This window comes from Nuphar pumila, chromosome 13 (genome assembly GCF_984573655.1).
Source record: "Nuphar pumila chromosome 13, dmNupPumi1.hap1.1, whole genome shotgun sequence".
Taxonomy (NCBI): domain Eukaryota; kingdom Viridiplantae; phylum Streptophyta; class Magnoliopsida; order Nymphaeales; family Nymphaeaceae; genus Nuphar; species Nuphar pumila.
Window position 1 is genome coordinate 90229845 of NC_143261.1, and position 27738 is coordinate 90257582.

Below are 27738 nucleotides of genomic sequence, written 5' to 3' on the forward strand. Positions count from 1 at the left end.
TGAAACAGTAACCAATTTAATTACCCATATCAACTGTAATCACGGATTCAACTTCAAAAATAAAAAAATGCATTTGAGTTTGGCTGGCCTCAAAATCAGCTTAGGAATGACCTCTTCTTGGAGTGAACTGTTCACGAAGACACGACCAAATGGGAGCGAACAGAAGAACAAGACATGCCAAGAAGATTTTAATACATTAGAGCCACGAACAAGATGATCATCTGAAAATTGTAGTAACCTAACAAGTAGGCATCGACGAGTATACATAGCATATTCTTCTAAATAAAGGGAATAAGCTTCGTCTTTTTTTGGGGATCCGGAGGGAGGAAATCTTCCAGCCGAACATCAGAGTCTCGACAGATTTCATTCAACACAGTCTCACCTTTCTCCTTCTTTATGACCTCGCAAATGCTACCAAGGACATCCGATGCAATTCCAGTTTCCGTAAGGCAACCGGGCTCCTCACCTCCTTCATGCATCAATCTTCCTACATCTTTCAAAGTAATAATTTTTTCCAAAATTACTTTAGCAAGAATACCACCAAGGAATTCAGCTGCTTTAGGTGCATCATATATGGCATCAGGCAAGGTAGCAAAAACAGACTCGAACCTGGAAAGGGAAGAAAACACATTCAGATACAATTTCAAAGCATTTAAAAATCCAGGAAATGCTAAAACATAAATACTTGACATTCAGGCTTCTCAGGTCCTGGATAGAGTAGGGGAGCTCAAGACCAACACAAGATTCAACAATGGTGTTACCATCAGCAGGGACATGGATGCCACTCATCTCACGATGAACAGCATTCAGACCACCACAGGTGGGATCCCCATCATTTGGATGGGCCCCACCTTTTTCTCCGGCGCCGTCCATGCTCTGGATGGACGACATTGGAGGATTTAACAAGGGCGGCTGACAAGGGACCATCAGCATATCGTTAAGATGAACGACAACATCCAAGGTGCCCCTGACTGTGTCAATGACAGGGGCAACCCTAAACTGGACTGCATACATGCAACAAAATAATGTTGATTTCAATAACAAAGGATTAGGCTCAAATCAAGTTTGAAAGGATTAGGTGTCACTCAGCAAAATCTGCCGTAATCAAGTAGCCCAAACCCCATATGAAACCATCATAAATCTTGAATCAAGAAAGCTGCAAAAGTCATTAAATCACTAAATTCACTCAACTGACATACTAGAGACAGGGTTCTGGAGTAGACCACATACCCTTTGACAAGTTGCCTTTGGCTGAGCAAGTTATTCCTTGACTTGCATAGAAAAATAAGAAGTTTTGTTAAACGGTCCCTCTCCATGTCGTTTCTTTCAAAAGAATCTGTCACCCAAAGCGACAACATAGTAGGGTAGAAATTTGGTGCATTCAATTCTTTGATGCATGAAGCAACTTCTTCCTTGTCATTTGCACTGCAGGTGAAAAACCAATTGCAGATTAGTAAAGATTCAAAAATTTTCAAGGATGCTGCTTGAAGTTCAACATTAAAAGAGCTGCATGGTCAGTGAAAAGAGAACCACCTTAACTACATTTCACACAATTTTGTTGAATAAAAAAAACATATATACACTTATCATCTTTAAGCATCAAAATTCAATGACAATTTTCTGTTGAAACAAATAGAATAGTATACATAATCTGATCATCTTATCACAATTCAATGACATAAAAAACACAACAAAAACACAAGTTGTAAAACTTTTTAAGTGTGGAGTCCAATAATTGTTCATCTGTCCAATGTCATGTGTAAGTCAAAAGTGCTAGGCAGTGCATTCCTAAAAAGACTATTCCAAAACTAGGCAGGGGACTAAGTAGAATAGTTGGTACCTCAATTAAAAAAATACAAAGATATACAAAATTTGCAAATAAAATGCTAAAATTAACAATAAACATGTATGCAACATAAAAGCAATCAACAATAAATAATAGACAAAAAACATCACGCAATCAAATAACATACTCAAAATCATGCTTTCAAAATCATGTAAAATCATTATATTACATAGAAAATGGGGATTATCCTGACCCCTTTTTCATTAGGTCACCATTAGAACCCTCCAAAAATCATAGTTTTAGGTGTTTATGCTCATTCCAATCCGTTAGGCATGTTTATCGTTGCCTACTTAATAGAAAACATGTATTTGATGAAGCATCTTTATGCTTAGATGTGTATTTCAAGGAGGTAAAAAAATAGATGGTTGATACTGTACTAAAATTTGATGATGAAATATTCACATTTTTACATCAAATCAATTTGAAACAAAGCTTGCTTCTTAATAAATAAGCAATGATAAACACATTTAGCTGTTTGAATCAAGCATAAAATACCTGAAACTATGAATTTTGGAGGGTCCTAACAGGACCTAATGAAAAAGGGGCAGGATAATCCTCATTCTCTATTACAAAATCATGTATACATCAACTAAGTACACATGCTTTCAGAATCATGACATATTAACAAAAAACATGCTTTCACAGAAACATGCATTCAAAGAAACATCATATATATATGATTTCAGCCAAACATATATTTATAATCAGAAGAACATATAATCAGAGCAATATATGTATATAACTATATATAAATATACACATTATAACAACATAAATTTATATATATATATATATATATATATATATATATATATTCAATGTTTCTCTCAATCCATCTGTCACTCAACCGAACAGGAAGAAGAGGGAAAGAAACGAAGAAGCAGAGAGAGAGAGAATGGGGAGGAGGGGGTAGAATTTTTAACTCCCCCCCCCTTTTTCTCGTATCTTTTCTTTAAACAAAAATAAGAAATTACTAGGCTGTCACCGGGCAACCTAAGTGGCATAGTCAGTGAAAAAAGGACCTATGCAGGTCCAACGCCTACATGCAGTAGACTAGGCATTGAACCTGCACCTAGGGCGACTAGAAGACTAGTTACTGCTTTTGACTACATAGCCAATGCCATCGAATTACATATGATAAAGGTGCAAGACTTGATTGATTAGCCACCACCAGGATTTGCATGTAAAACTTGTGAAAGATTTTAAATGGGATAGCACATTATTCAATAGCATAGATTGTATAATCCGTCACATATCAAACAATAAGCCTACTTCGGCTAGTCAATAGACTAATGTTAGTTGTGTCTCACAGTTATGACCTTCGTTCAAAATAAATAATCAACTAGTTATCTACAGAGTTGATATTCAACCAAAAAAAAAGTTCAAAAATGAATGCACCCGGTGGAGCAGTGTTATCAATATCGTATCGTATTGTATGATACATCGTATTGCAGTATCATTGGTCCATGCGATACGATATACCCCCTTGAATCTTTAATGTGACACGATACGATATTCAGTTATTTTAAATTTTATTTTATTTTTGTATTATGTGATTGTTATAATTCATTAATTTGTTTACTCAAAACCTTTTTTTCGTTATCTAATGTCCCTTTAATAGTAAATCTTTTCTTTTTGTTGGTTGTTAGTTTGTTACGATATTGTTTCACATGTTATAGTAGTACATGTGAATGTTTAATTGTTCATAATGCTTAAATTTGGTTTCTTTTTTGCTATTTTATTCTATAATTCTTTTTATTTTTTGAATTTTTTTGTGATTTTTAAAATAGGATTTTTTCCGTATCTTACGATATGATACAATAACCCGTATCGCCAGCCCTTCTAATACAGGTTCCGATACGATAATTACAACATTGCAGTGGAGAACATCAAGAAGACAAAAAAATCAAAATTCAGACATATAAATGGCAAAAAAACAAATAAAGTTAACCTTGGCTCTAAATAACTCGAAATAATCCTGCTCAGTATCAACATGCCACATTCATCCCATGACATCAATGAGGAGTTGAGCTCAAGCCTGGTGTTCCAAACGACAAAGTCAAACAGGTGACTAGTAATTGGCTTGCAACAAAAGGAAGGTCACCTAGATTAAATGTCTAAAAGAACAGCCCTGGGGTCCTCGCTAGCAGCTTGAGAACCGCTTGTTCACAGGATTGCTCAAGCTTTAACAATTAAATGAAATGAACACTAGTCAAACCAACAGTTTGCTCCAATCTTGGGTTTCCTTTCTTCTTATACAATAAAACCTCAAAATCATTGTCTTGCATTTGTATGTTGACAAGTTCCTTTTTTTCTGAGTGGGCCAACTTCTGCACTTTAACCATAGCCTCCACTTCATTTTCCATCCAACTTGAGTTGTCTAAAACTTTTATCTTAAGTCCCTTTTCTCATGGGGTTTCCCTTACATTCCAAGATTCGTGTCTCCATCTTTTCGTATTATAAAGATTAGTATCACATGACAACTAATATACACCACCTAATCTTGCAAAGAAACACAAGGAAAAATCCACGATGCCACGCAATTCTACCCATGAATACACTTCCCTGCAGGCTAATGATAGTTCCTCTCAAAAGTACGCGACTTAGATAATCAATATATACCCATTTGGAGTCTCTTCCCCTCTAGCATTGACCTATTAATTGTTTCAGAATCCAGTAAATAGGTTTTTCATATTACAGAAACCATGTCCAAGTTTTTCTTCCCTAAACTCAATGAATTGTGATCATGAATACAATTCAGCTTTTAGTGGTATTTGACTCTTTTAGAATGTTCAGCAATACTCATAATACCTTTCCACAGTATGCTCATAGGGCACGCTTGGAAGTGGGAAAACATGTAAAAAATTTATATGAAATGGGAAAAACAGGATCTCCCTATGCACTTCCAAACAAGAAAAAAAAAATCATATTCTTGTATGATTTTACCAACCATACACATGGAGAATTTCTCTATCTAAAGAGATGGAGAAATAATAGTGAAAATTTTCATATCTATACATCCCATGCTTTTCATATGATATGAATGTTCAGATTTTCTAAGGGATAATTGCATCACTTCCAAATGTGGCCATAATCTTATTACCTCTATAATGAAAAACTTGGAAATCTCCTTTCTTCTTATACTCACATGGACATTTCACTTAGCATGCATATCCTGTGTCGTCATGACACAACATAAAACTGAGAGACACCAGGACACTGTCAAACAAGTGTCGGGCATAGTTAATATTGATCCATTAACTTCATTCAATTTCCTTTTCTGATTTTGATTACTTGTTTTTTTGTTAACTTGCTTTCTTTTTCTTTTAAAATTTGTCTTCAGCTACATTTTTTCAATTTACTTTTATTATTTGATGTTCTTAATTATAGTGATTTAAGATTGTTGTTCAAGAGTTTATACTTGAGATCAGTGTTGTGAAAAGCGTTGAGTCGTAGCGAGGCGCTCCACCAAAATATGAGGCGAGGCGTAAGCCTCGAGGCGCAAAGCGTAAGCCTCAAATTTTTTTTAAACTTAAAAAAAACTATAAAAATGATCTAAAATTATAAATAAATAAGAAATGCTTTATTGATGAAGCGCCAACCAACACGAAATAAAAAATCTCAAATAAATACAAAAAAATATGAGATTAACATGTAAAAGTAACATTAATGCAACAACTTGATCTATATAAGTATCTAATTGCATAAATGTGAGCATTCATTCAATAAAAAACTAACATTAACAACAAAATGCATATTAGCACTAACAACATCATGTCGTAATTAAAAAATGCATGCTAACATTAACAACCAAATGTTAATGTATTTGTCCAGAATTCTTCAAAATGAGAGTGTTAACATTCACAATTACAACTGGAAGTCCCAAAAAACATATAAATGGTCAATAGCTCTATGATATGAATTAAGGCCTAGGCTCTTGTTGTGTCTCGTCATCATCAATATTTAAGTCTTCAATATCATCATATGAAGAATCTATATAAATAGGTTCTTCTTCATCTTCATTCTCTGACTCTTCATCATCTATACTTTCTTCATCCACGTCCTCAATTACTTCTTTTGCTTTTTTTTTTCCTTCAATAAAAAATCATGTATTAAATATTTATATTATGTAATTAAAAAAATACATTTATATTCATAGCTAAGTAAAAGGAATATAACTTTACCTCGATCTCTTGAAGACATGTTTTGCCTAGAACCACTTTGTGAAACATGAGGTGAAGTGACTTTTTCAATAGGCACATGCTCAATGGCATTTATGTCGAAGTTCGGATCCAACCATGAATCATCTAACCAATTGGGATCACTTGGCAACACTGGATCTTCCTTCTCCACAATCCACTCATCGTCTGAGTCTATATGATCTACACATATAGGGTCTTTGGTAGCCCTCCTCTTCATATTTCTCTCTTAATTTCATATTATACATTACAAAACCCAATGCATTCATCTTCTCTTGTTCAAGTCTATTCCTTCGTTTTGTATGCACCTATAATTTCAAATCATTGATAATCAAATATAAGATAATTAAATTTATAAAAATGTATTTCAAAAATAAAATACAAAGTCACAAACCAATGAGAAAGTACTACAATTCCTCTCACAGCCTGATGCACTGCATGTCAAACTTAAAATTCGAATTGCAAAATTCATCAACTCAAGATTTTCGTGCCCAAATGAACTCCACCAATCAGCTGCATTCAAATAAAATAATAAAAAATTGATAAAAAACATTAAGAATGTCATAATTAACAAAAACATAAAAAAATATTGACAAATAACAACATAATTGCAAACTTACCGGGACTTTTTAATTTTCTTGTTGTAACAGTTGCCTCTCTGCCAAACAAGCCCTTTGCCTTTTTAAATGCATCGATTTGTGTTGAAATTTTCAACCGAATATTTGCATCAGAAACTAATTTTTCAACACAATCATAAAAGCCACTCATAACTTCTCCATCAGGGTTAAAGTTGTCAGCATAATGAAAATGTGGATTTAAATAATAGGCAGCTGCATGCAAAGGCTTATGAAGTTGCAAGTCCCATCGTCTATCAATGATATCCCAAATAGGTTTATATTTTATTTCGACATTGTCAAGGTTTGAAGCAATTTTCTCCTTCGCTCTATCCATTGTCTCATACAAAAATCCCATAGCAGGTTCGTTTGCATCAACGAGTCGCAACACTTTCACAAGAGGTAGTGTAGCTTTAATTGCATATGATAGGCAACCCAAAACTTATGATCATTAAGAACAATATAAGAAATGTTCTTACCACCAGATTTCTTATAGTAATTAGATGTTCTAAAATTTAAAGATAAGAACACCGACTTTAACTCTTTCTTATAACATCCAATACTATGAAGTGTAAGATATGTTGTGGCAAAACGAGTGACGGCTGAACGCAGAAGTTCTTTCTTCTTTGTGAATTTTCTCATTAAATTTAATATCCATGCATGACTATAAATGTATCTTGTAATTTTTTTTGGCTTTTTCACTGTATCTTTAAAAATTGATATCTTTCCAATATCTTCTAACATAAGATCCAAGCAGTGCGCTGCACATGGTGTCGAAAAACATGTTTTTCCTGCTGTTAACATATTTCCAGTTGCCACATAATTTGGTGAATTATCTGTAATGAATTGCACCACATTACTTTCACCAACTTCTTTAACAACTGTTTCAAACAACTTACACAAATTTGCACCAGTTTTTTCCATGTCGCTGATGTCAACGGACTTCAAAAATACTGTTCCAAATGAGTTGTTCACAAGAAAATTAATTAAGTTTCTTCCTTTTCCATCTGTCCAACCATCTGCCATAACACTGCAACCAACCTTTGGCCAGTCTTTTTTGAACTCTTTCAAAATTTCATAAGTACAATCTACCTCGTCCTTCAAAATCCACGTTCTGATGTCTTGATAAAAAGGCGGTTTGAACCCTCGCCCATAATTTGCAATAGCTTCTACCATTGCACCAAAATATGGACTATTGCAAAGATTAAATGATAAGGCATTTGCATAAAAAATCTACTAATGGCACGGCATACATTTTTTTCATTCATACCTTTTGAAAGTAGTGTTTATTGTGGTTTGCCGTGCTTCTTTGTTCACAAAAAGGTCCATAGGACCACCTGTACTTGTTTTTGCATCACTACATGATCCACTAGTTTTTTTATTCACATTATCGCCTGTTAATGATCCAAAATAGACAGTTCTCCTGATATCCAACTTGTTTTGTTCTAACTCTTCTTTCTTTTTCTTCTGATCCTTTAGATGATTCTTAAAAAATCTTTTCACATCAGGTGGAACCGCTTCGCACATGCTTACACCATGTTTTGTGTCAGCTAAGTGATGTTTTAGCCCATAGATGCCTCCTGTAGTCTCTTTATGACAGTAATTGCAAATTACATGTCCTACGAGATTGGGATCTTTAGTAGGATTTGGAACTTTAACTCCATGATCCCATCCTACATCTTTTGCCATTGTTAACTGCAAAAATACATAACACAAAATATATATTAACATCATGCATTTTGCTGACCACATTACATGAAAACAAATGCAAAATAGATAATCCTGGTGTATAAGCTATATAGGAATCCTAGAAAAAAACATAATTGAGCAACAGGAGCTACGTTGCTCATGTATGCCAAAGTAATAGAAACAAAACAATGACGACATACATAGCCCTTATGTAATGTAACAGACTAATATGCAACATGCTAACATAAGGCATAATAGTCAGGAAGTTGCAAATATATCAAAATATAATGTGAGTTGAAAGGTCCTTTAAGTAATTTGTCCAGCTTAACCAGGTTTGGTCCGTTGCAGGTTTTGTAAATGAAACCCATGATTGTGATCTCTTTAGTTCTTTTAGTTAAAACACATACCATATCCAAAACTAGTCATGTTTAGTCAGATTTTTAAAGAAATCTAAAAATCAGCATCATGTATTACAATAAAACTTCAACATAAGTATTAATGTACTGCATTTTTTTAACTAGTCTCACTAGTATTAATGTATCTAAAAACGATAATTAATAAATTAACAATGATAATTAATAAATTAACAACTAAATTCTAATCTAAATACAGGAAATAAAATTTCTGAGATTGAAAATAAACTTAACAAGAGAATGTAACAAGAAAATGATGGCAAATGCAAGCAAAACAATAAGACACCCGATGCAGAGAACTATTAGTAGTGATGCAAACACAAATTAGCAACTAAAACTAAAGATACAAGTTCAGCAATCCACAAAAATGTATTACAATCCTAATCGATTCAAACAATCGATTCAAAAGAAAGAGACAGGGGGCTTCACCCCCTTGTCGATCGACCAAGAGAGAAAAGCAGGGGGGAACCCCCTGCCCACGAAAGGCAACGACAGGTGGCACTGCCCCCCTGTCGATCGACCCCAAAAGAAAGGCAGGGGGTAACCCCCTGCCGAAGAGAGGCGATGACAGGGGGCTCTGCCCCCTGTCGGTCGACCCATCACGGAGAAGAAGAAGCAAAGAAGGTTTACCTGTCACCGGAAAACGCAGAGGAAAGGCGGCGGCGAGGATGTCGGTCGAGGTCGCTGGAACGGACGGCGGTGGCGGTGGCGGTGAGTCGCTGGCGCCCTCGCAACAGAGAAAAGACGGTGGTGGTCGGCGGGTCGTCGATGCCTTCTCAACAGAGGAAAGAAGAACGTGGAAGAGGCGATGACCGGCGGCAGGTGGTGGCCGGCGACAGCGATCGCGGGGGACGAGAGGGGGAGGAGTGGAGAGAGAAGGGGCGAGGGCTTTTGCCCCTCGCCCTGAGGCGCCTATGTCTTTTTTAAAGACACAGGTTCTCGATCCTTCGACAATACGGGCCTGGGTCCGAGTCAGACTCGGGTCCGGGCCATCGGATTTTTTAATGTGCGCCTCACAGTGAGGCGCACCTCGCCTCAAGGCGTACACCTCAAGGCGTACGCCTCAAGGCGTACGCCTCAAGGCGTACGCCTCAAGGCGCCTCAGGGGTACGCTTTTATGGTATTGCGCTTTTTAAGTGCGCCTCAAGGCAAAAATGCCCTCGCCTCGAGGCGATGCGCCTTGAGGCGCGTTTTTAACAACACTGCTTGAGATGATATTCACGTTCTATTCCTTTAGATTAAGAACATATATGCATACATGCATGCGTGCGTGTGTCGCGCACGCACGCATACATACATACATACATACATACATACATACATACATACATATGGTTAAGATTTTTGTCGGGTCGCAATGATATCCAAACGAGTTTCTTTCAAATTTTATGATGTGATCTACATGTTTTAGTTAGCAGGAGTCAACTCTTGGATCATACGATTATGAGTACATGTCATGAAAAATCAACAGCGTACAATGTGTGATATCTTTTGGGATCATAAAATTGTTTCTTTTTTCTGTCGAAAAAAAAATGATCCAAGAGCTGGTTCCTAGCATTTGGACCATGTTGAATCCACATATGAGGTCCAAGGGTCAGGTCGACATGACCAAATGATACCTCCCACCACACACACACACATATATATATATGGTAATGATAAGGTGCTCACGGAGTACCTACTCACACCTAATAGAAACTTTAGATTTTCAAATTTCTCAAATTTTTTGTTGATCAAACCCTATGTCACATGGGTGCGGGTATGGCTACGGCTGCGACACGGGTGCAGAGTAATTTCACAAATTTTGGACACGGGAACACGGCTATATATATATATATATATAATAAGATTGTAAATTTTAAAGCAAAAATAAAAAAGTAATTTTATTGAAGTAACAACACAAACTTACCAAAATATAACACATAAAGAAGCTTGTGAGTGTGATAACAACAAAACTTATCGTAAATCCGACCCGATATCGTCTTGGATCCGGGCTGGGTTCGGATTTGGACCCGACCCGAGTCCAAATTAATTTTAATAAATGGTCAAAAATAGACTTGGTCAAAGTTGACCGAGTCCAAAATGTGGATGGACTCGGCCCCGACGTGCTGACCGAGTCCAACACTTAGTTGCCCGTGTCCGCACCCGTGTCGGGGCGTGTCGACCCGAGTGTGACGACCTTTTAGCCAAGTCCGTGTGACTTAGATCAGACCTTATAGATATTATCTATAAGCATTATTTAGTAGAAAACAAGTTTTGGATCATGTGATTATAGCATACATGTATGTCTTTTAAGACCTTTAAAAATCAACAGCTCACAATGTATCAAATTTCATGACTTAAAAAATCCTATTTTTATGTCTTAAAAACATGGTTCAAAACATGATTCCTATCAAATAAACTATGTTGAGTACATCCATAAGGTTTAATTGAGAAGATACAACCTACAACCATGATTGCTAGTATGTGGGAGTAGGTATTCCCGGAGCATCGTAGCATTACTCATATATATATATATATATATATATATATATATATATATATATATATATATATATATATATGCTACAGTAGTTTGTACCATGGTTGCCAGTCGAGGAAGCGGGAGCAGGAAGCAGGAGCGGGAAGCGAGGCACTTTCAAAAATTTAGGAAGCAGGAAGTGTGGGACTACTTAGAAGCGAATCACGAACCGTCTCGGAAGCGAACCGGAAGCGAGAGGGAAGCGAAAAAAGAAGAAAAAAAATAAAAAATAAAATGGAAAAAAGAGGGAAGCGTGTTTCCCATAAAAGGGAAACGCGCTTCCCAAAAAAGGGGACACTTCCCCACGCGTTTCGGAAGTGCGACGTTTCACGCTTCCGAAACGCGTATCGGGGAAGCGCGCTTCCCCTATTGTAGGGGCACTTCCGGTAACTCTGGTTTGTACGTACAACCTAGTAGAGGACACCAAATTTTTCAACCTTTTTTTTTCAATTCTTTGTGGATCTAACCATATCTATACAGTTTGTTTAGTATAAAATAGGTTTTGGATCATGTAAGCAAGTTTTTCAATGGATTCAAAAAAACGGCCCGCAATGCGCTAAAATTTCAATGAAAGATAAAAAAATGTGTTTTCGCTCCCATATGTTCTTTTGCATGCATATATGGTCAATGTGTACCTAAACTAGGCATTAAGAAGCCTTGTACTCCCAAAGTAACTAATGCATTGAGCATACGACTAATATTTAAAAGCAACTGACCTCACTAAAAATAAAAGGCGAAAAATATGGTACCTATAAAATTCCTTGACTGCAGAGATTGATTTTTCTCTTAGGCATTCTTCCGACAACTTCTCTGATGAGTTATGTGCACCAGTTGAAGAACTTTGAATATTTCTTGCATCCCTGCTTATACGATCTTGAGGATTTGATTGATTGTAAGCAAGCACAGACATGGGCTTATCAGGCAGAAGACCCCTAGAATTGACCTCCTCCCTTGATTTATAAGGCACCCAATCTGCTATAGAAGCAGTACTGGAACCATTTAGACTTGTTACTATTCTTCTGGCATCCCCACTGCTCATTGCAATATCATTTGTGGACCCACTTGACACTGATGTCTGCCCTCGCATAGACATCCCCTTAGCAAGACCACCCTGGGGTCCAAGGGTGATGGAATCATCATCAGTGGACCTCTGGGGCAAGGGAACTGACATATTCCTGCTTTCAAGAATATGTCTATCCTCCGTGCGCACGTCTTGGGTACCGAAGCGCGAAGACACTGGCATCCCTCGGATGGAGCCCATCTGCTGTCCCCCTGGAGAAGGTAATCCAGTGGACCCTCGAGGGCCATAATCAATAGGCTGTCCTCTCCTTGCTGAAGAACTAATGCCAGAGCCACGAGATGCTCTTCCTGCCTGGGCTTGCCGCTCCTGAGCTGCATCACGATGCACCTCCTCGATTTTCTTAGGCCCCTCAACTTTCCTCCTTTGCTGCCATTTGTTCTTTCTGAGATCAATAGTGTCCCTCAACATGAACCGCACCCTAGAAGATAGCTTCTGATTAGTTGATAGCTTATGAATTCTATCAAAATATGCATCCATGTGCACTTTGGCTATGGAATGATCAATTATAGCTCCGATTGTGCTCATTAACTTGCACAAAGCTTCAACATCTTCTTCATCAGGATTCTCATATTGACCGAACAGCTTATTGATGCATTCATGCATTATTCTCTCAGTCAACATCCTTTTCTTGTAAAGCTCACCAATCAGCCGAATATTACCCAGCATCCGCTTGCGGGCCTCAATCCGCTTTTTTTCTCTTTCCTCTTCAGATTTTTTCACCTCACCTTCCTCCCCAACTTTATTAGCTTCTGCTTGCTCCCTTTCCCCCCTCTGAAATTCCTCTTGACATTTATTCAAAAGCAATATTCTGAATGTTACCTTTTCATTATCCTCAACCAGATCTGGTAATGCTCCAGCAAGATGGGAACAGAAATGAGCATACATCTCACAGAATGTTGGTTCCATCAAAGCCTTATCAAAAATTTGGGAGATAACACCGGTAAGAGTAACAACATTGTCAATGTTAACTTCTTTGACTTGCTCAAATAGCTTTTCAAAATTTTGAGGAGTCAGCTTGTTAAGAATGGCCTTCAGTTGTCTCTGCTTAGCTTCCTCTTTGTCAGAGACTTTGCCAACCTCATATTTTTTTTCAGCTTTGTGCATGACTACCAATTGAGCATGGGGGGAAGGAATCAAGCCCTTCTGAACTGGAGCAGCACGCTGCCACCTATCAGCATCAGCATTTAGCCTTGGTAGCCCACCTGGAGAAGCAAGAGATTGCATGGGCCCAGAAAGGATTCCACTTACATACTGGCCTGCTGGTTGCCCACGTGGATTCTTCAAGACCCCCATGTTTGCCCCTTGGCCTGGACGAAATCCACCAACTGCAACACCATAAGCAAGGTCCGTACGTGCAGGTCCAAAAGGAACAGTTAATTTGTTCCATCTATCCTCCTCCATGTTTCCACTCCCACGACGGTCCAGTCTAGATGACCCACTTGGTTGCCTATCAAATATTCTTCCACCCATATGATGTGGATCACGATCAACAAGTGAGGAAACATTAATTTGAATGATCGTTACCAGATCTGCTATATCTGCTTCAATCTCAAATCCTGGAGGAAGATCTTTATATTGCTCTGAAAAGGTCATTAGGAAATCTCTGGTGTATCTTTTTTTACCTACAGATCCACTATCACGGTCCTCATTCTTCTTACTGTGCATCTGTTCGGTTGTTTCCAATGTTTTTAATCTAGGGCTAGAGATTTCAGCTGCTTCTTCCCAATCATCTAGTTCAGATTTGCTCTGACTATCTTCATCTTTTGCAGGAGCATGCTTCATTACATCATCTGCAGGCATCTGCCTATCATTAACGCACAGGGAGGGGGCATCCACATTTTCTGATATAGCAACATCTCGCTTGTCTTCTGATGTCTTATATGCCATGTAAAGATCAGAAGTTGCCCCAGCAGCATCCGCTTTAGAAAGAAGTTCCTTCTTCTTCTTTTTCCCAGAAACATTCTTTGCCTTGCTCTGTTCCAATGATGTCTTATCCCTGGGGCTTGACAAAGTATTCAAATTTGCACCACCACTTAAGAGTTCTGTGCCTCTAGCTTCATGTTTCCGTGCCACTTGAGAGGAACCCGGAAGCATGATAGAAGCTAACTCTCGATTTGAATTAGTGGATTCTGATGATGATGTGATTTCTTCACCAGACATCTTGCCCTCCCTTTCTCTTTTCTTTTCATTTTCATCTACAGACAAATGAAGAGCAGAAGACAAGTCAGCTTCTAGAGAATCTGAATCTGTTCGTGACGTAGTTGCAGAATCATCCAAGCTCTCTCCCTGCCCCATAACTTCAATGAAATGAGGAGTAGAGGAAGATGCCAATGCCTCTTCAGCAGTATTTTCTGCTTCAATTTCTAAAAGGTTTGAAAGAACCTTTTCATCCACATTGTTAACCACTTGTTCCTGGTGCTTAATTGCATCTGTGCTCTGGTTGCTATCAGAACATCCTGTCGAAAGCATGCTTATCGATTCTTGACTTTCCAATTCACAACAATTAGGCATTTTTCTTGTGCTGTCCTCCAATTGTGTTGTCCCATTGATATGGTTTCTCATCACAGAATCATGATGTCCATGATCCTCTTCCTTTAAAGAAGAAGAAACCAAATTTTCTGGAATAATTTTCACAGCTTCAGAATCAACAGAACCTGATGGCTCCCCAGGACTTTTCTCCCCTATACCAGCAATAGTTGGAACTGAATCAGATGCAATAGAGCTGGCAGTCCCAGAATCTTTTGATGCTTCTGTCACTCCTTTTAATTCTATGACAGAGTTTTCCAACGAAGCAGATAGCATTTTACCATCTTTTACTTCAACCTCTGAGGAACTGCTATTCTCCGACTTGAAAGATGGAGAAGGAGGTGGAGTGGAGGTCAGAATCCCATCTGATGCAACTTGCATGGACTCAGTAATTCTGGCACCATTCCCTGAATTCATATCACCATTCTTTGATGTTACCAAGGCAGCAGACTTCAGGTTACTAGCAGAATCACAAGCCTGCAGAACAAATGCCCATTAGTAATGAAAAACCAAAAAAGAATAGAACATTGAAAACATCAAGATACATGTACCTGATCCTGTGACTCAGAATGGCGCTGCTCCTTTCTGTTCGGCTTCCTCTGATCCCTAAAGGAATCCGACTTTTTAAGAGGATCCCACTTGCGTCCTTCAAGATTAGTTGAGACATGTTCCTCAGCTAAAACATCAGGATTGGGTGAAGAGACACTGCAGGATTGCCTCTGCTTTACAATGACAGCAGAAGGTGCAGCATGTTTAACCATAGCATGTAATGAATTGGAAAAAGATGGTGTTCCAGAAACAGTTTTTGGCTGTTGAACACGACTCTCTGGCCCAACATCACTAGGCACTGCTGAAGAAACAGTTGTAGGTGGAAGTTGTGCTAATATCCCTCCCATTGCAGAAGAGATCAGTCTTGCCCCATCAGTGACCCTTTGCAAATGTGAGGAGCCAGATTCATCATGATGCCTTGAAAGCTTAACTGGTTCGCTTTGAAGAACAGCACCTTTATTGGCAGAAGAAGAATCAACAGATAATGCAGAAGTGGAGCTCCCAACCTTTCCTGAAATTGAAGCTGTAGGTGGCTTCACAGTTACTTGAATCACTGACCCTGAAGTAGCTTGCATTGATGACCCAGACTTAGTCAGAGGTAAGGAAGTGTTCTGTGCAGCAGGATTTGAAACAGATACAGTAGGGCTACCATGGGTAATTGGGTAATTATATCTTGGGGCTGAAGACCCAGGCGTAATCTGAGCATTAGTTAAAGGATGGGTAGCCTGACCAGCATAAAGGATAGGAGTATATGAGTTAGGTTGCATTGCCGAATAATAACCAATCTGATGAGCAGGTGGGAATGAAGAAATGGGCTGCTGTGACTGAGGGGGAACAGCTGCATGAGACCTAGCAAGTTGCACTGTCTGCCCTGAGGATGATGCATCCACAAAAGAATCCAGTCTCAATTCTTCATGAGTTTTAGGGTCAGTTATCTTAACTGCCTTGCGTGGTGTAACAAATTTGTTGACTGTCTGTTGAGGATATTGAGGGGCCATGCCCAAGCTGCTCAACTGAGGTGCACGTTGGTTCATCTGTGGTGCATAGCTCAGTCCTTGACTCTGATGAATCATCCCTTGTGCCTGCAGTGGATGGGATTGCAAACTGGGAACAAATACCTGCTGCTGAACCTGCACAGCATTACCAGCAGAAAGGGGCAACTGCATTTGAAGTGATCCAGAAGAAACACTCTGTGACTGTTGTGGATTTGGATTACTAAATTGTGCTGGTACTTGAGGTTGTTGAAAAGACATTGACATAGACCCGCTGACAGGAGGAAGAACAGAAGGCTTTGCTGCAGAAGTTTGAGGTGGCACTGGAATCTGGAGTGCACTAGCATCCCTTCTTGGCTGTGAAGATTGGTGAGTCTCAGCAACATTAGTAAGTTTAGCACCCACATCTTTTCTAAGCTGTTGTTGTTGGTGCTGTTGGTGCTGTTGTTGCTGTGGCTGCTGCAATTGGTGTTTTTGCTGCTGTTTAGCAGCAAGTGCTATGGGCATAGGGTTAGGCCGACTATCATGGCGTGCCTATACAGCAGTAACAGATGGAGCTAAGAAAAGGAAATCACACACACACTATATATATATATATATATAGAGAGAGAGAGAGAGAGACCTGATCACGCTTTTGCTCATCCAAATTTGGTGGTGCAGAACTGGTCCGTGCAGGTATCTGCACTAGAAAATTGCATACATGGAATGGCTAAAATAACTGTAAAAATAAGTGTACAAAACTAAAGAACAATAATGTAGATGACCATATCCAAAAGACACTGATATAAATCTGTAACAAAGATAAAGTGTAAATAAAGACCTGAATCCCATTCATAAAAACTGGATTTATGGTCCCAAATTGAAGTGGAAACGTTTTCGAGACATCTCCTGTCACAACCCAATAAACAATCACCAGCAGTTAGCAAAAAATTGGAGACACGTGAAAATAGCAAGCAACATGGTTGCAAGACAAGAAGCTGGCATAGATAATGCCAGCACAGTTCTAAGAGGAAAAATCTGCAGAGCTTTTTTCTATTCTGAAAATGAAAATATTTCAAAATTTTCAAAGGAAAAAAAGAAAAATGAAGCAAAAAGTAACAATTATATAGAAAACATAGACGCAACATGAACAGTCATAAGTTGTAACATGATGGAATAAAGAAGCACACACACTTGCATGCCCACGCAGCCACAAAAACATATAGATGCACTGATGCACATGCCCAACGGGAATATGCATCAGTGTGTGCATCACATGTGCACTCAGACCAGAGTTTCCAGTCGAGGAAGCAGGAGCGGGAAGTGATTCGGGAAGCAGGAAGCGAGGCACTTTCAAAATTTTAGGAAGCAAAAAGCGTGGGATGACTTAGAAGCGAACCAGGAATCGTCTCGGAAGCGAACCGGAAGCAACCTAGGAAGCGAACCGGAAGCGAAAAAAGAGAAAAATAAAAATACAAAAAAAAATGAAAAAAAGGGGGAAGGGAGGGGGAAGTGCGCTTCCCATTTAAGGGAAGCGCGCTTCCCATTTTTTTTGTGTGCTTCCAAGCACGTTTCGAAAGAACAACATTTCGCACTTCCCCACTCCCTATGGCGCTTCCGGTAACTCTAACTCAGACTGCCACAAGCACGCCAGAACACATCCAATCAATTAGATGTTGATGCTCACCGATGAGTCACTTGATTGTTTTTTATAATTTTAACACGTATAAATTATTAAGTAGAGGACACGTAAGAATGACAGCTAATGCATAAATCAAGTCATCCGTGTCACTGACCAAAAAATTAACTAACCAACTTGTCAATGTTCAATAAAATCAAGGAGTCAAGAATTTCCAACGAAGATGCTCAAGCAAAGCCCTCAAGGACTTTTGTCTTTTGGTTGTTACTTTTTAAACTAAATATCACTGAACCTTCAAGAACTTGACAATATAGACATCAAGATAAACCACTTAACCAATCAACACAATGCAATATACAAATTTACTAACAGAATAAGGCAATTTATATGGAATGATAGGTAAGCATCAGGCCCACTGGCATGCCTCTGTTTGCCTCTCGTATGTAAGATCATACCCCTCATAAGCATTAGGAATACATCGTGACCAGGCCTTAAGGCCATTTATGACCAGACAGCCAAAAAAAAGTGCTCTTCTGTCTCAAACGAACATGTTTACACGTTACAACAGAATGTTACAAAATCATATTGTAATACATGATACAAAAGAATGTACCTAACATAGTTATGTATACTAAAGCAAAGTCAAAGTCGGTGATAGTTATGATGGTCTAACAAGTACAGATTTGTAGGCTTTAGTCATTGTTGTGTTTATTTATGTTGTTAGGGGTATTTCAGTCAAGTAAAAAGTTGTAAAGAGGGAAGTCGATCCCATATAGCATATTTTACCCTAAAGAATGAAAATATGAGATTTTCTTATTCTCTCCTTGCTTTATTCTTGTATTAATAGATATGATATGATTTATCATAGTATCAATACCCCACACGATAGAATGCTTAACCAAAAGTTGTAAAAAAATGACTATTAGGTTGTATCAAACCATCTCGTATGATACAAGGATGTATTATATTGTATCATTGGCTATGGTACCTGGATACTCCATTTTGCCCTTCGTACCTGTGTCAACATGCGTGGACACCTGGACATGCCATTTTACCCTCCGTACATACAAGTTTGTATTCAATTTATAATTTACAATTATATTTTCAGTTTATAACTTTATATTTTCAGTATATAATATATATTTTAGATATAGCATACATATTTAAATTATATTCAGTTTATTTTGAATTTATTTTGTATTTATGTGATATTTAATATATATACATATATATATATATATAGTCGTGTCCCCGTACCCACATGTTTTGGAATTGCCGTGTCGTACCCTCCGTACCCATACCCGCACCGGCACCTGTACCCAAGTGACAGATCATTGGAATAGTCAATATCATATAAGAGTCAATGCTTGCCAGAAATTGCATGTTTCTAGAGAGATTTTTATCTCATTCAGCCAGTTTTGGTCGGGCCTTTGAACACATTTACACTTTTCGAATAAGAAGAAAAAAACATTTATTCCACAGATTTGAGATCACTTTGCCCCAAAATTTTGAAGATTTTCATGGCTTTGCCTTAAACCAGCCCCAGAAGTCATTTTTCTGCAAGACCTGCCTTAATCTGCTCCTAAGGTGCTAAATTTGTGCAAGATCTTCTCTAAATCGACCCATGGGTGCCTCATCTGATATGAAGAAAATTAGAGCTATGAAAATAAAGGCATGATCTTCGTTTTTAAAGGTATAAGAGGATCCGAAGGCTCCAAACCACAAGAAAAGAAGTTGGATGACTCTCTCTCTCTCTCTCTCTCTCTCTCTCCTACCACCTATATAGATCTTTTCCTTTAGGAATTTATTCTGTTTATTTGTTTCTTCACCTCAATGAATCACAATATTAAAAAAGCAAAAAACTAATATGAGTTTATAACTAGGCTTCTTAACATAGTTTTTTTCCAATAATCTTGACCTTTTTCAACCTCGTTCTTTTATAGACCAATCACACAGTCAAGAGTGCAGTCATTCCCCAAAAGCACAATTTGGAGTTTTGGCCTCTCCAAGGGCATGGTTTTCGTGTGGGTTGTCTCCATAAATAGGACAAATGTCCAAGAAAACCTAAAATAAAAGGGAAGTACTTTGTGAGTATCTACCACCTTTGTGTGACTAATGAGGAATCAACCAACCATCCATTCTGATATTGCCCTTCTTAAAAAAAAAAAATTTGCAAAGTTGGACATCAGTATTTTACTATTAAGGGCCACTTGCGTGATCTCCTGATGGGTTCATCAATCTAAGGAAGAGAAAGAAGTGAAGGTTAATTTGGAAATTAGTGGATCTTATCAGCACCATTGTTAATTTGGCGTGAAAGAACAATTAAGTGTTTGGAGGGAAGTGCTCTGAAAAGAGATCAATGAGAGGTAATTTTTTATGTAATCATAATTCATGATGAAATACATAGATTCAAGCAGTGTTATCAAAAATGCGCCTTGAGGCGCAAAAGGCACGCCTCGCCTTGAGGAGCGGCCCTCTGTGCCTCAAGGCGCAAAATTTTTTTTTTTTTACAACAAGATTTCTGAGACATAATCAACAAAGTTTTTGTAGGTTAATCTCATATATTTTCCAGTTATTTCAGTTATGTAATAAGTTTATTAGTATATTACTATATTTTAACTTTTGTTGGTTAATCTCGTATATTTTTCAGTTATTTCAGTCATGTAATTAGTTTCTTAATATATTTTAACTTTTGTTGGTTAATCTCATATATTTTTCAGATATGTAATCAGTTTTTTAGTTAATTTTATATGTTAATCTCATATTTTTTAGAATAATCACATATATTTTAACTTTTGTAGGTTAATCTCATATATTTTTCAGTTATTTCAGTTATGTAATCAGTTTCTTAGTATATTTTAACTTTTGTTGGTTAATCTCATATATTTTCCAGTTATGTAATCAATTTTTAGTTATTTTTATATGTTAATCTCACATTTTTTAGAATAATCTCATATATTTTAACTTTTGTAGGTTAATCTTATATATTTTTCAGTTATGTAATCAGTTTCTTAGTATATTTTAACTTTTTTTGGTTAATCTCATATATTTTCCAGTTATGTAATCAGTTTTTAGTTACTTTTATATGTTAATCTCAGATTTTTTAGAATAATTTCATATATTTTAACTTTTGTTGGTTAATCTCATATATTTTCCAGTTATGTAATCGGTTTCTTAGTATATTTTATCTTTTGTTGGTTAATCTCATATGTTTTCCAGTTATGTAATCAGTTTTTACTTTTTAGTTACTTTTATATGTTCATCTCACATTTTTTAGAATAATCTCATATATTTTAACTTTTGTAGGTTAATCTCATATATTTTCCAGTTATTTCAGTTATGTAATCAGTTTCTTAGTAAATTTTAACTTTTTTTGGTTAATCTCATATATTTTCCAGTTATGTAATCAGTTTTTAGTTACTTTTATATGTTAATCTCACATTTTTTAGAATAATCTCATATATTTTAACTTTTGTAGGTTAATCTCATATATTTTTCAGTTATTTCAGTTATGTAATCAGTTTCTTAGTAAATTTTAACTTTTTTTTGTTAATCTCATATATTTTCCAGTTAAATAATCAGTTTTTAGTTACTTTTATATGTTAATCTCATATTTTTTAGTACTTATTTGAGATTTTCTATTTCTTATTGGTTGTTATTTCATCAATAAAGCATTTCTTTATTTATTTGTATTTTTAGATATTTTTTATAATTTTTTTAAAGTTTTCAAAAAAAATTGAGGCTTACGCCTTGACTCGGTTTTTGGTGGAGCGCCTCGCTACGCCTCGACGCTTTTCACAACACTGGATTCAAGTGTCATGTTGCAAGTCATGACAACTCTATAAAGCAATGTAGCTCTCCTAATATTCCAGTCAATGTTCGTACAGAAATGACAGCTAGCTTACAATAAATGAATAGAAGCGGGCAGCCACTGCCAGAATTCATACCCAATTTTGAAGTAGAAATTTTTGATAAAGATGAGCCACCACCAACTTCAAAAATCAGAAAAAAGTTCTCAAGGATAAGAAAAAACAAGGAATAGAACCAACAACGAAATGTTAATGATTTAGCTTAGATATTTTTGGAAGCAGTCTATCAGCTATCAAACCCAAATATGTTTTATGTACTCGTGAACTACAACCCTATAATTGTGTAAATATTTTTGTTTTAATTCTTTATAAGTGTGTATCTTTATTTATTTATTCATGTTGATTTCTTTGGCTATTCATTGTTATGTATTTTTTTATTGTTTTACTATTTTGTTTTTCATTTGTTACTTGTTAGTTACTACAATTCAACATGTTCTAGTCTATGTCACATGGGTGCGGAGCAATTTCAAAAATTTTGGACACGGGGACACGGCTATATATATATATATATATATATATATATATATATATATATATATATATATATATATATATATATATATATATATATATATATATATATATATTAAAATATATATATAACAATAATAAGACTCAATCAAAGTTGTGCCCATTAGGAGACACGACTATATATATAACAATAATAAGACTCGGCTATATATATATATATATATATATATATATATATATATATATATATATTTTAAAAAATATATAAAAAGTTCAATTTTTTTTTGTTTTTATACAGCTTTTGGCCTAAAATAGACAAAAATAGACTCGGTCAAAGTTGACCGAGTCCAAAATGTGGACGAACTCAGCCCCGGTGCGTTGACCGAGTCCGACACTTGGTTGACCGTGTCGGGGCGTGTCGACGCGGGTGCATCGACCTTATAGCCGAGTCCGTGTGACTTAGGTTCTAGTAGTTTACATCTAGGTTTAGCTGATCTTCTAGTAGTTTTAATGTTCACATATATTTTTTAAATTTTCTAATTTTCTTTTTTTTGTCATATATTTTTATACAACACAATACACCTGAATTTTAGACCCTTCGGTTATGCCCTCCAGTATGATTTTTTCTCCAGTATGACTTTTGCAATATTGTTACAACCATGTCTGCCAATTAGGCTAAATACTCCTGTTTCTTCAAAAGATAAATCAACTTGAATTAAATTAAATATTTGCACTTCTTCAAAAGATAAATATATAAAAATTGGCCTAGTAAAATAAAGTGGTGATCACCAACCATGCTCAAGGTTCAAGCAAACCTTAATCTGACTAATTGAAACCAACCTACAACCAGCCAAACTTCCTGTTTTATAGCCTGAACTAGAGGCTGATGAAGTCCTACGATAATAAAAGGATTCACCTGAGCCATTTCAGCCTATCAAAAGAATAGCAAAACTCCATGGAGTCCATCAAACTCAAAATAATAAAAGTTGTGTGATTTCCCAAAAAGATTAAAAAAAATCAGGCATCAGACATGCAAAACCTGACAAATTACCCACAAAATTTAGAAAAACAAAATAAGAAAGGCAAACATGATAAAAACACCTGTTGCATGTCAGCAAAGTCTGATTGAGGTAGTTAGTGCTATGATCCTCAAATCAGACCTGAACCTGCTTCCTAGCCTGGGTTGAACAAACAAAGGTGGTGATGAAGTTGAGACCATGGTTGCCAGTCGAGGAAGCGGGAGCGGGAAGCGATATGGGAAGTGGGAGTGGGAAGCAAGGCACTTTCAAAAATTTAGGAAGCGGGAAGCGTGGGATGACTTAGAAGCGAATCACGAACTGTCTCGGAAGCGACCTAGGAACCGAACCGGAAGCGACCTAGGAAGCGAAGGGGAAGCGAAAAAAGAAGAAAAAAAATAAAAAATAAAAAATAAAATGGAAAAAAGAGGGAAGCAAGGGGGAAGCGTGCTTCCCATAAATGGGAAGCGTGTTTCCCATAAAAGGGAAGTGCGCTTCCCAAAGAAAGGGGACGCTTCCCCACACATTTTGAAAGTGCGACGTTTCGCGCTTCCGAAATGCGTATTGGAGAAGCACGCTTCCCATGCTGTAGGGGTGCTTCTGGTAACTCTGGTTGAGACTCAGATATTTATGACTATCACTTCACATGAGTCACATCAAGGAATAGTTCTTCAATGTGCTGGACAATAATCTGCCACCTAGAAATGATAGTATACAAAGTACAAACCTAAGTTACCAGGAAATAGATTCTCCCAAAAGTGTCGTGATCCACTATTCGAAAGGAATATACCATAAAAGCAGCTGTATGTGTGTGAAAGCATTATGCACATGTGTAGAGAGAAAGAGAGATGGCAAAGAACATCCATAGAAAATCAACTGAAAATATTGACACAGAAAAAAAAAGAAAAAGAATTCAATGCCTTAAAATGAGCAACACCTGATGGAGCATCCACTGATGCTGATTCTGGTGACCCAGTACTGGAGTAAGAGGAAGGAACGTGAGGTAAAGGTTGTGCAATTTTTGCAACAGAATGATCAATCTGCTTAGTAACACTTGGGTTTGCTGTTCCAGAGGATCCTGCAAGGATACTTCATGATGGTCAATCACATAACAATAATAGACTTTTGTAAATGATAATAAAAGGAATATAGAAGATTCTGCATTAAGCTCATAAAACCAACTTCCATGAAAAAATGTTTCCTTCCAACCAAAACATGAAGAATGGACTACAAGAGAAATACCAGGCAAAGGAGCCACAGCCTTCTGGTTATGTGGGAGTATGCCATTCTGCAGTCCACGACTTATATTGGCTTCAGGATTTGTTGCTAGGTTGCTCACCCTTGGTTGCCCTCCTTGTCCATTATTCTTATTGAAACTAACCAAGACAAATAGATAAATAAATAACTACAATTTCAAGATCATCATCAAATCCCAGAGCATTAATCCAGCTAGACCAAAAAATTGTGCCACCGTTTCCAGTAAAGAAATGGAGCACAGACACTAATAAGAACACAAACAAAGGCAAAGAAAAAGGGGCTGCATTGCAAGCAATTTCTGATTCATACAGACAATAGCATAGATACTTCCACACATACATGTAGAGCATAAGTCAACAGGCACAAAAGAAAACTCAATAACTCAAAATAAATTTGATTTAAAATTCGAATATAGAAACCAGTATTCAATAATTTTAGGTTTGTCAAGAAAGATGATGCACGAGTGCCCTACAAAAGAGGAACTCAAATATAGACCGCCTTAGGATCCACTGCATTAAGGAAATCAAAATGGAGTATCTTGGCAAGAATAGGGAGTACAAGAAACTGAGAGAAACAATTATAACAATGCTAATTGAAAGAGGTAATAGTTAGTGTTACTATCACCCAACAAATTTTGTCAAATCATCCGGGATACTGAACAAATGTAATCAAATTAACCTGAAGAAACAGAAGTTCCACTTCAACTGTGCTACAAACTCATACCCACTTACAATAAATTACGTAGAGCTTACAGTATCGATGATCACAATCCCATATTTCAATATTTCAGTCCCATGATAGTAAATTCGTAAATACAACTGGGATTAAAAAAAAATTGCAAATTCATACAGATAATCATTCACTGTAAAATCCAGTCCCTTCCACCGTCCCATTCAAACCACCTTTCTTACATCCAAAAAAGAAAAAAAAACACAGAGATGATAAACCAATTGAGTTAATCCTAAAAAGCAACCAGACCAACTTCAACATAATACACCAATAACAGTAAAATTAGAACAACAAAAAGACCGTATCGCAATATTACATTCAACTGGCCATGAAAACTTTCCATCACCAACCGCCAAGCTCAACCGAAAATTAGATCACTGAGAAACAACGAAGAACAACACCAAGCGGCTGAAAACCCTAGAATACAAATTGCATGAGAGAACGAAGGCGTATTCGAAGGACTATAATCTCAATAACCAATGAAACCATCCACCAAACCCTAAAGCCAAAACTTTCCATTACCAACGGAACAAACAAGAGCAAAATTCACATACGAAGTTTTTGAAACGAACTAATCCACAGACACCACCAAGCTAACCCTCGAAAAACCAGACCCCAAATTCCCATCAAATCAAAATCCTCAAACGATTGAAAATAAGGTGGGAGAAGGAATAGGATAAAGACAAGAACCTCCTATTGGCGCTCGCGGACGGCAACGAAGAATTGGAGGAAGACGGAGAGGTGACGGAAGAGCCCGCGCCTACGGCGCCGCCCTTTACGCTGTTCGCGTTGTGGAAACCCCTCTGGTTCCCAGGGACACTGGATCTTCCAGATTTGCGGGTGTGCGGTTCGCCTTTTTCGACCCTGGATTGATTGAGGGACATAAATCCGAATTCTTCACCTCCCTCCTTTCGATTCTTCGCTTCTGCAACCAGAAAAACCAGATGGGTACCCTTAATTCCAACCAAATGAGCGACAACCAGCAACGAAACGGAAGATGGGAGAGGAAACCCTAGAACCGCGACGTGGGTGTTCCGGGTAAGATGGGAGATCGTTGGGATCAGATGAGAAGGGTTGGGAAATCCAAGAATGCAGTTAGATTTCGATTGCCCTCACCTGAGAGACAGAAAGAGAGATAGAGGTGACTAAGAGGTGGGAATCATGACGTGGAAGAATCAGGCGGTCGAGGACGAAGGCATTGTGTAGAGAGAGAGAGAGTGTGTGTGTGTGTGAAGAGTGAGACGAGAGATAAAAATACAAGTTGATATATGTAGAGAGAGAGAGAGAGAGAGAGAGAGAGAAGGGGTCTCGGTTAAGAAAACAGCAGTCGGTCAAAAAGTTTAGGTTTTCAAGGGGAAGCCGAAAGGTTGGGGTGTTCCCTTCCTGTATTTATATCTCAGGGTTACCCCTGACCTTTTTCCTTATTTACTGATTTGTCACTTTTACAGTTTTATTATTTGATTATTGATTTTTTTTTATCAATTTCTTCAAATTTTCATTTTTTTTAATGTTTAGACTTTAGAGCAAGAAGACATTTGATCTGTTGATTGATAAACATTCCATGCTGGTTCACAGCATATACACTAAACCAGCCAAATACCATATTTTATATTTCACAAGGACACAAGATTCGTCACTGTGTAATATAATTTTCATGGTAGTGTACAAGAGGACACGACACATGACACGTGAGTATGTTCGTGTATTCCTCACCAAAGTTCTCATGTCTGTGAACTTGTCCCTCTTTTCAATGGCGAGAACCTGCCTAACTTGGTTATCAGTCCCTACAAGAACAGCCACAAGTACCCCTAGTCCACATATCACACACCTAAGAACAAGTTCTGTAATCTTCAATCTTCTCTCAACCAACTCGTGATTTGGGATTAGTGGTGATCTGGGGTGTTGAGTTGGGGTCGAAAAGATGAGGTCTACAGATGCAGGTAGTCCAGGGAGTGTCCCAAACCATGGTTTTCCTCTCCCTCAAAAAAAAAATTCACCTGTCCAAGTCTCAAACTGAGTCCAAGATTTGAAAGCTTGGCAAATGAGAACAAATTGGTGTAAAAAAACCCTACCCCCCCCCCCCCCACCCCACCCCACACACACACACACAGGGGGGGCTTTGCTTGTCTGGCAGGAGCAGTTAGTGCACGTCACCTTGTGTTAGGACGTTGCAAGTTCGAATCCCAATGGTATAATGGTTGTATAACTGGTAGGGGTTTGTTTAACCCTAGCTTTGTCTGTCTAAGAAAAAATTAAAAAAACTTCCCCACCAAGCAGTTCCCCACACTTCAGAATTGTAGCCTTAAACCATCTTCAATTAAAAGGAGGTTGGATTCTATAGATATCAG

General features: G+C 37.4%; 1 protein-coding gene across 1 annotated transcript; it reads right to left on the reverse strand.

Annotated features, from left to right (window-relative positions):
- LOC149819114 (eukaryotic translation initiation factor 4G-like) lies at positions 1–26629 on the reverse strand. Its single transcript, XM_089985998.1, has 10 exons — positions 26507–26629; positions 26081–26315; positions 24647–24780; positions 24342–24482; positions 17251–17318; positions 17053–17109; positions 15441–16964; positions 12032–15366; positions 1231–1425; positions 1–609 (listed from the first exon to the last, which is right to left on the reverse strand). The coding sequence occupies exons 2-10, from the start codon at positions 26272–26274 to the stop codon at positions 279–281; spliced, it is 5979 nt and encodes a 1992-aa protein (XP_089842124.1). The 5' UTR covers positions 26275–26315; positions 26507–26629; the 3' UTR covers positions 1–278.
- Positions 26630–27738: the final 1109 nt, after the last annotated feature.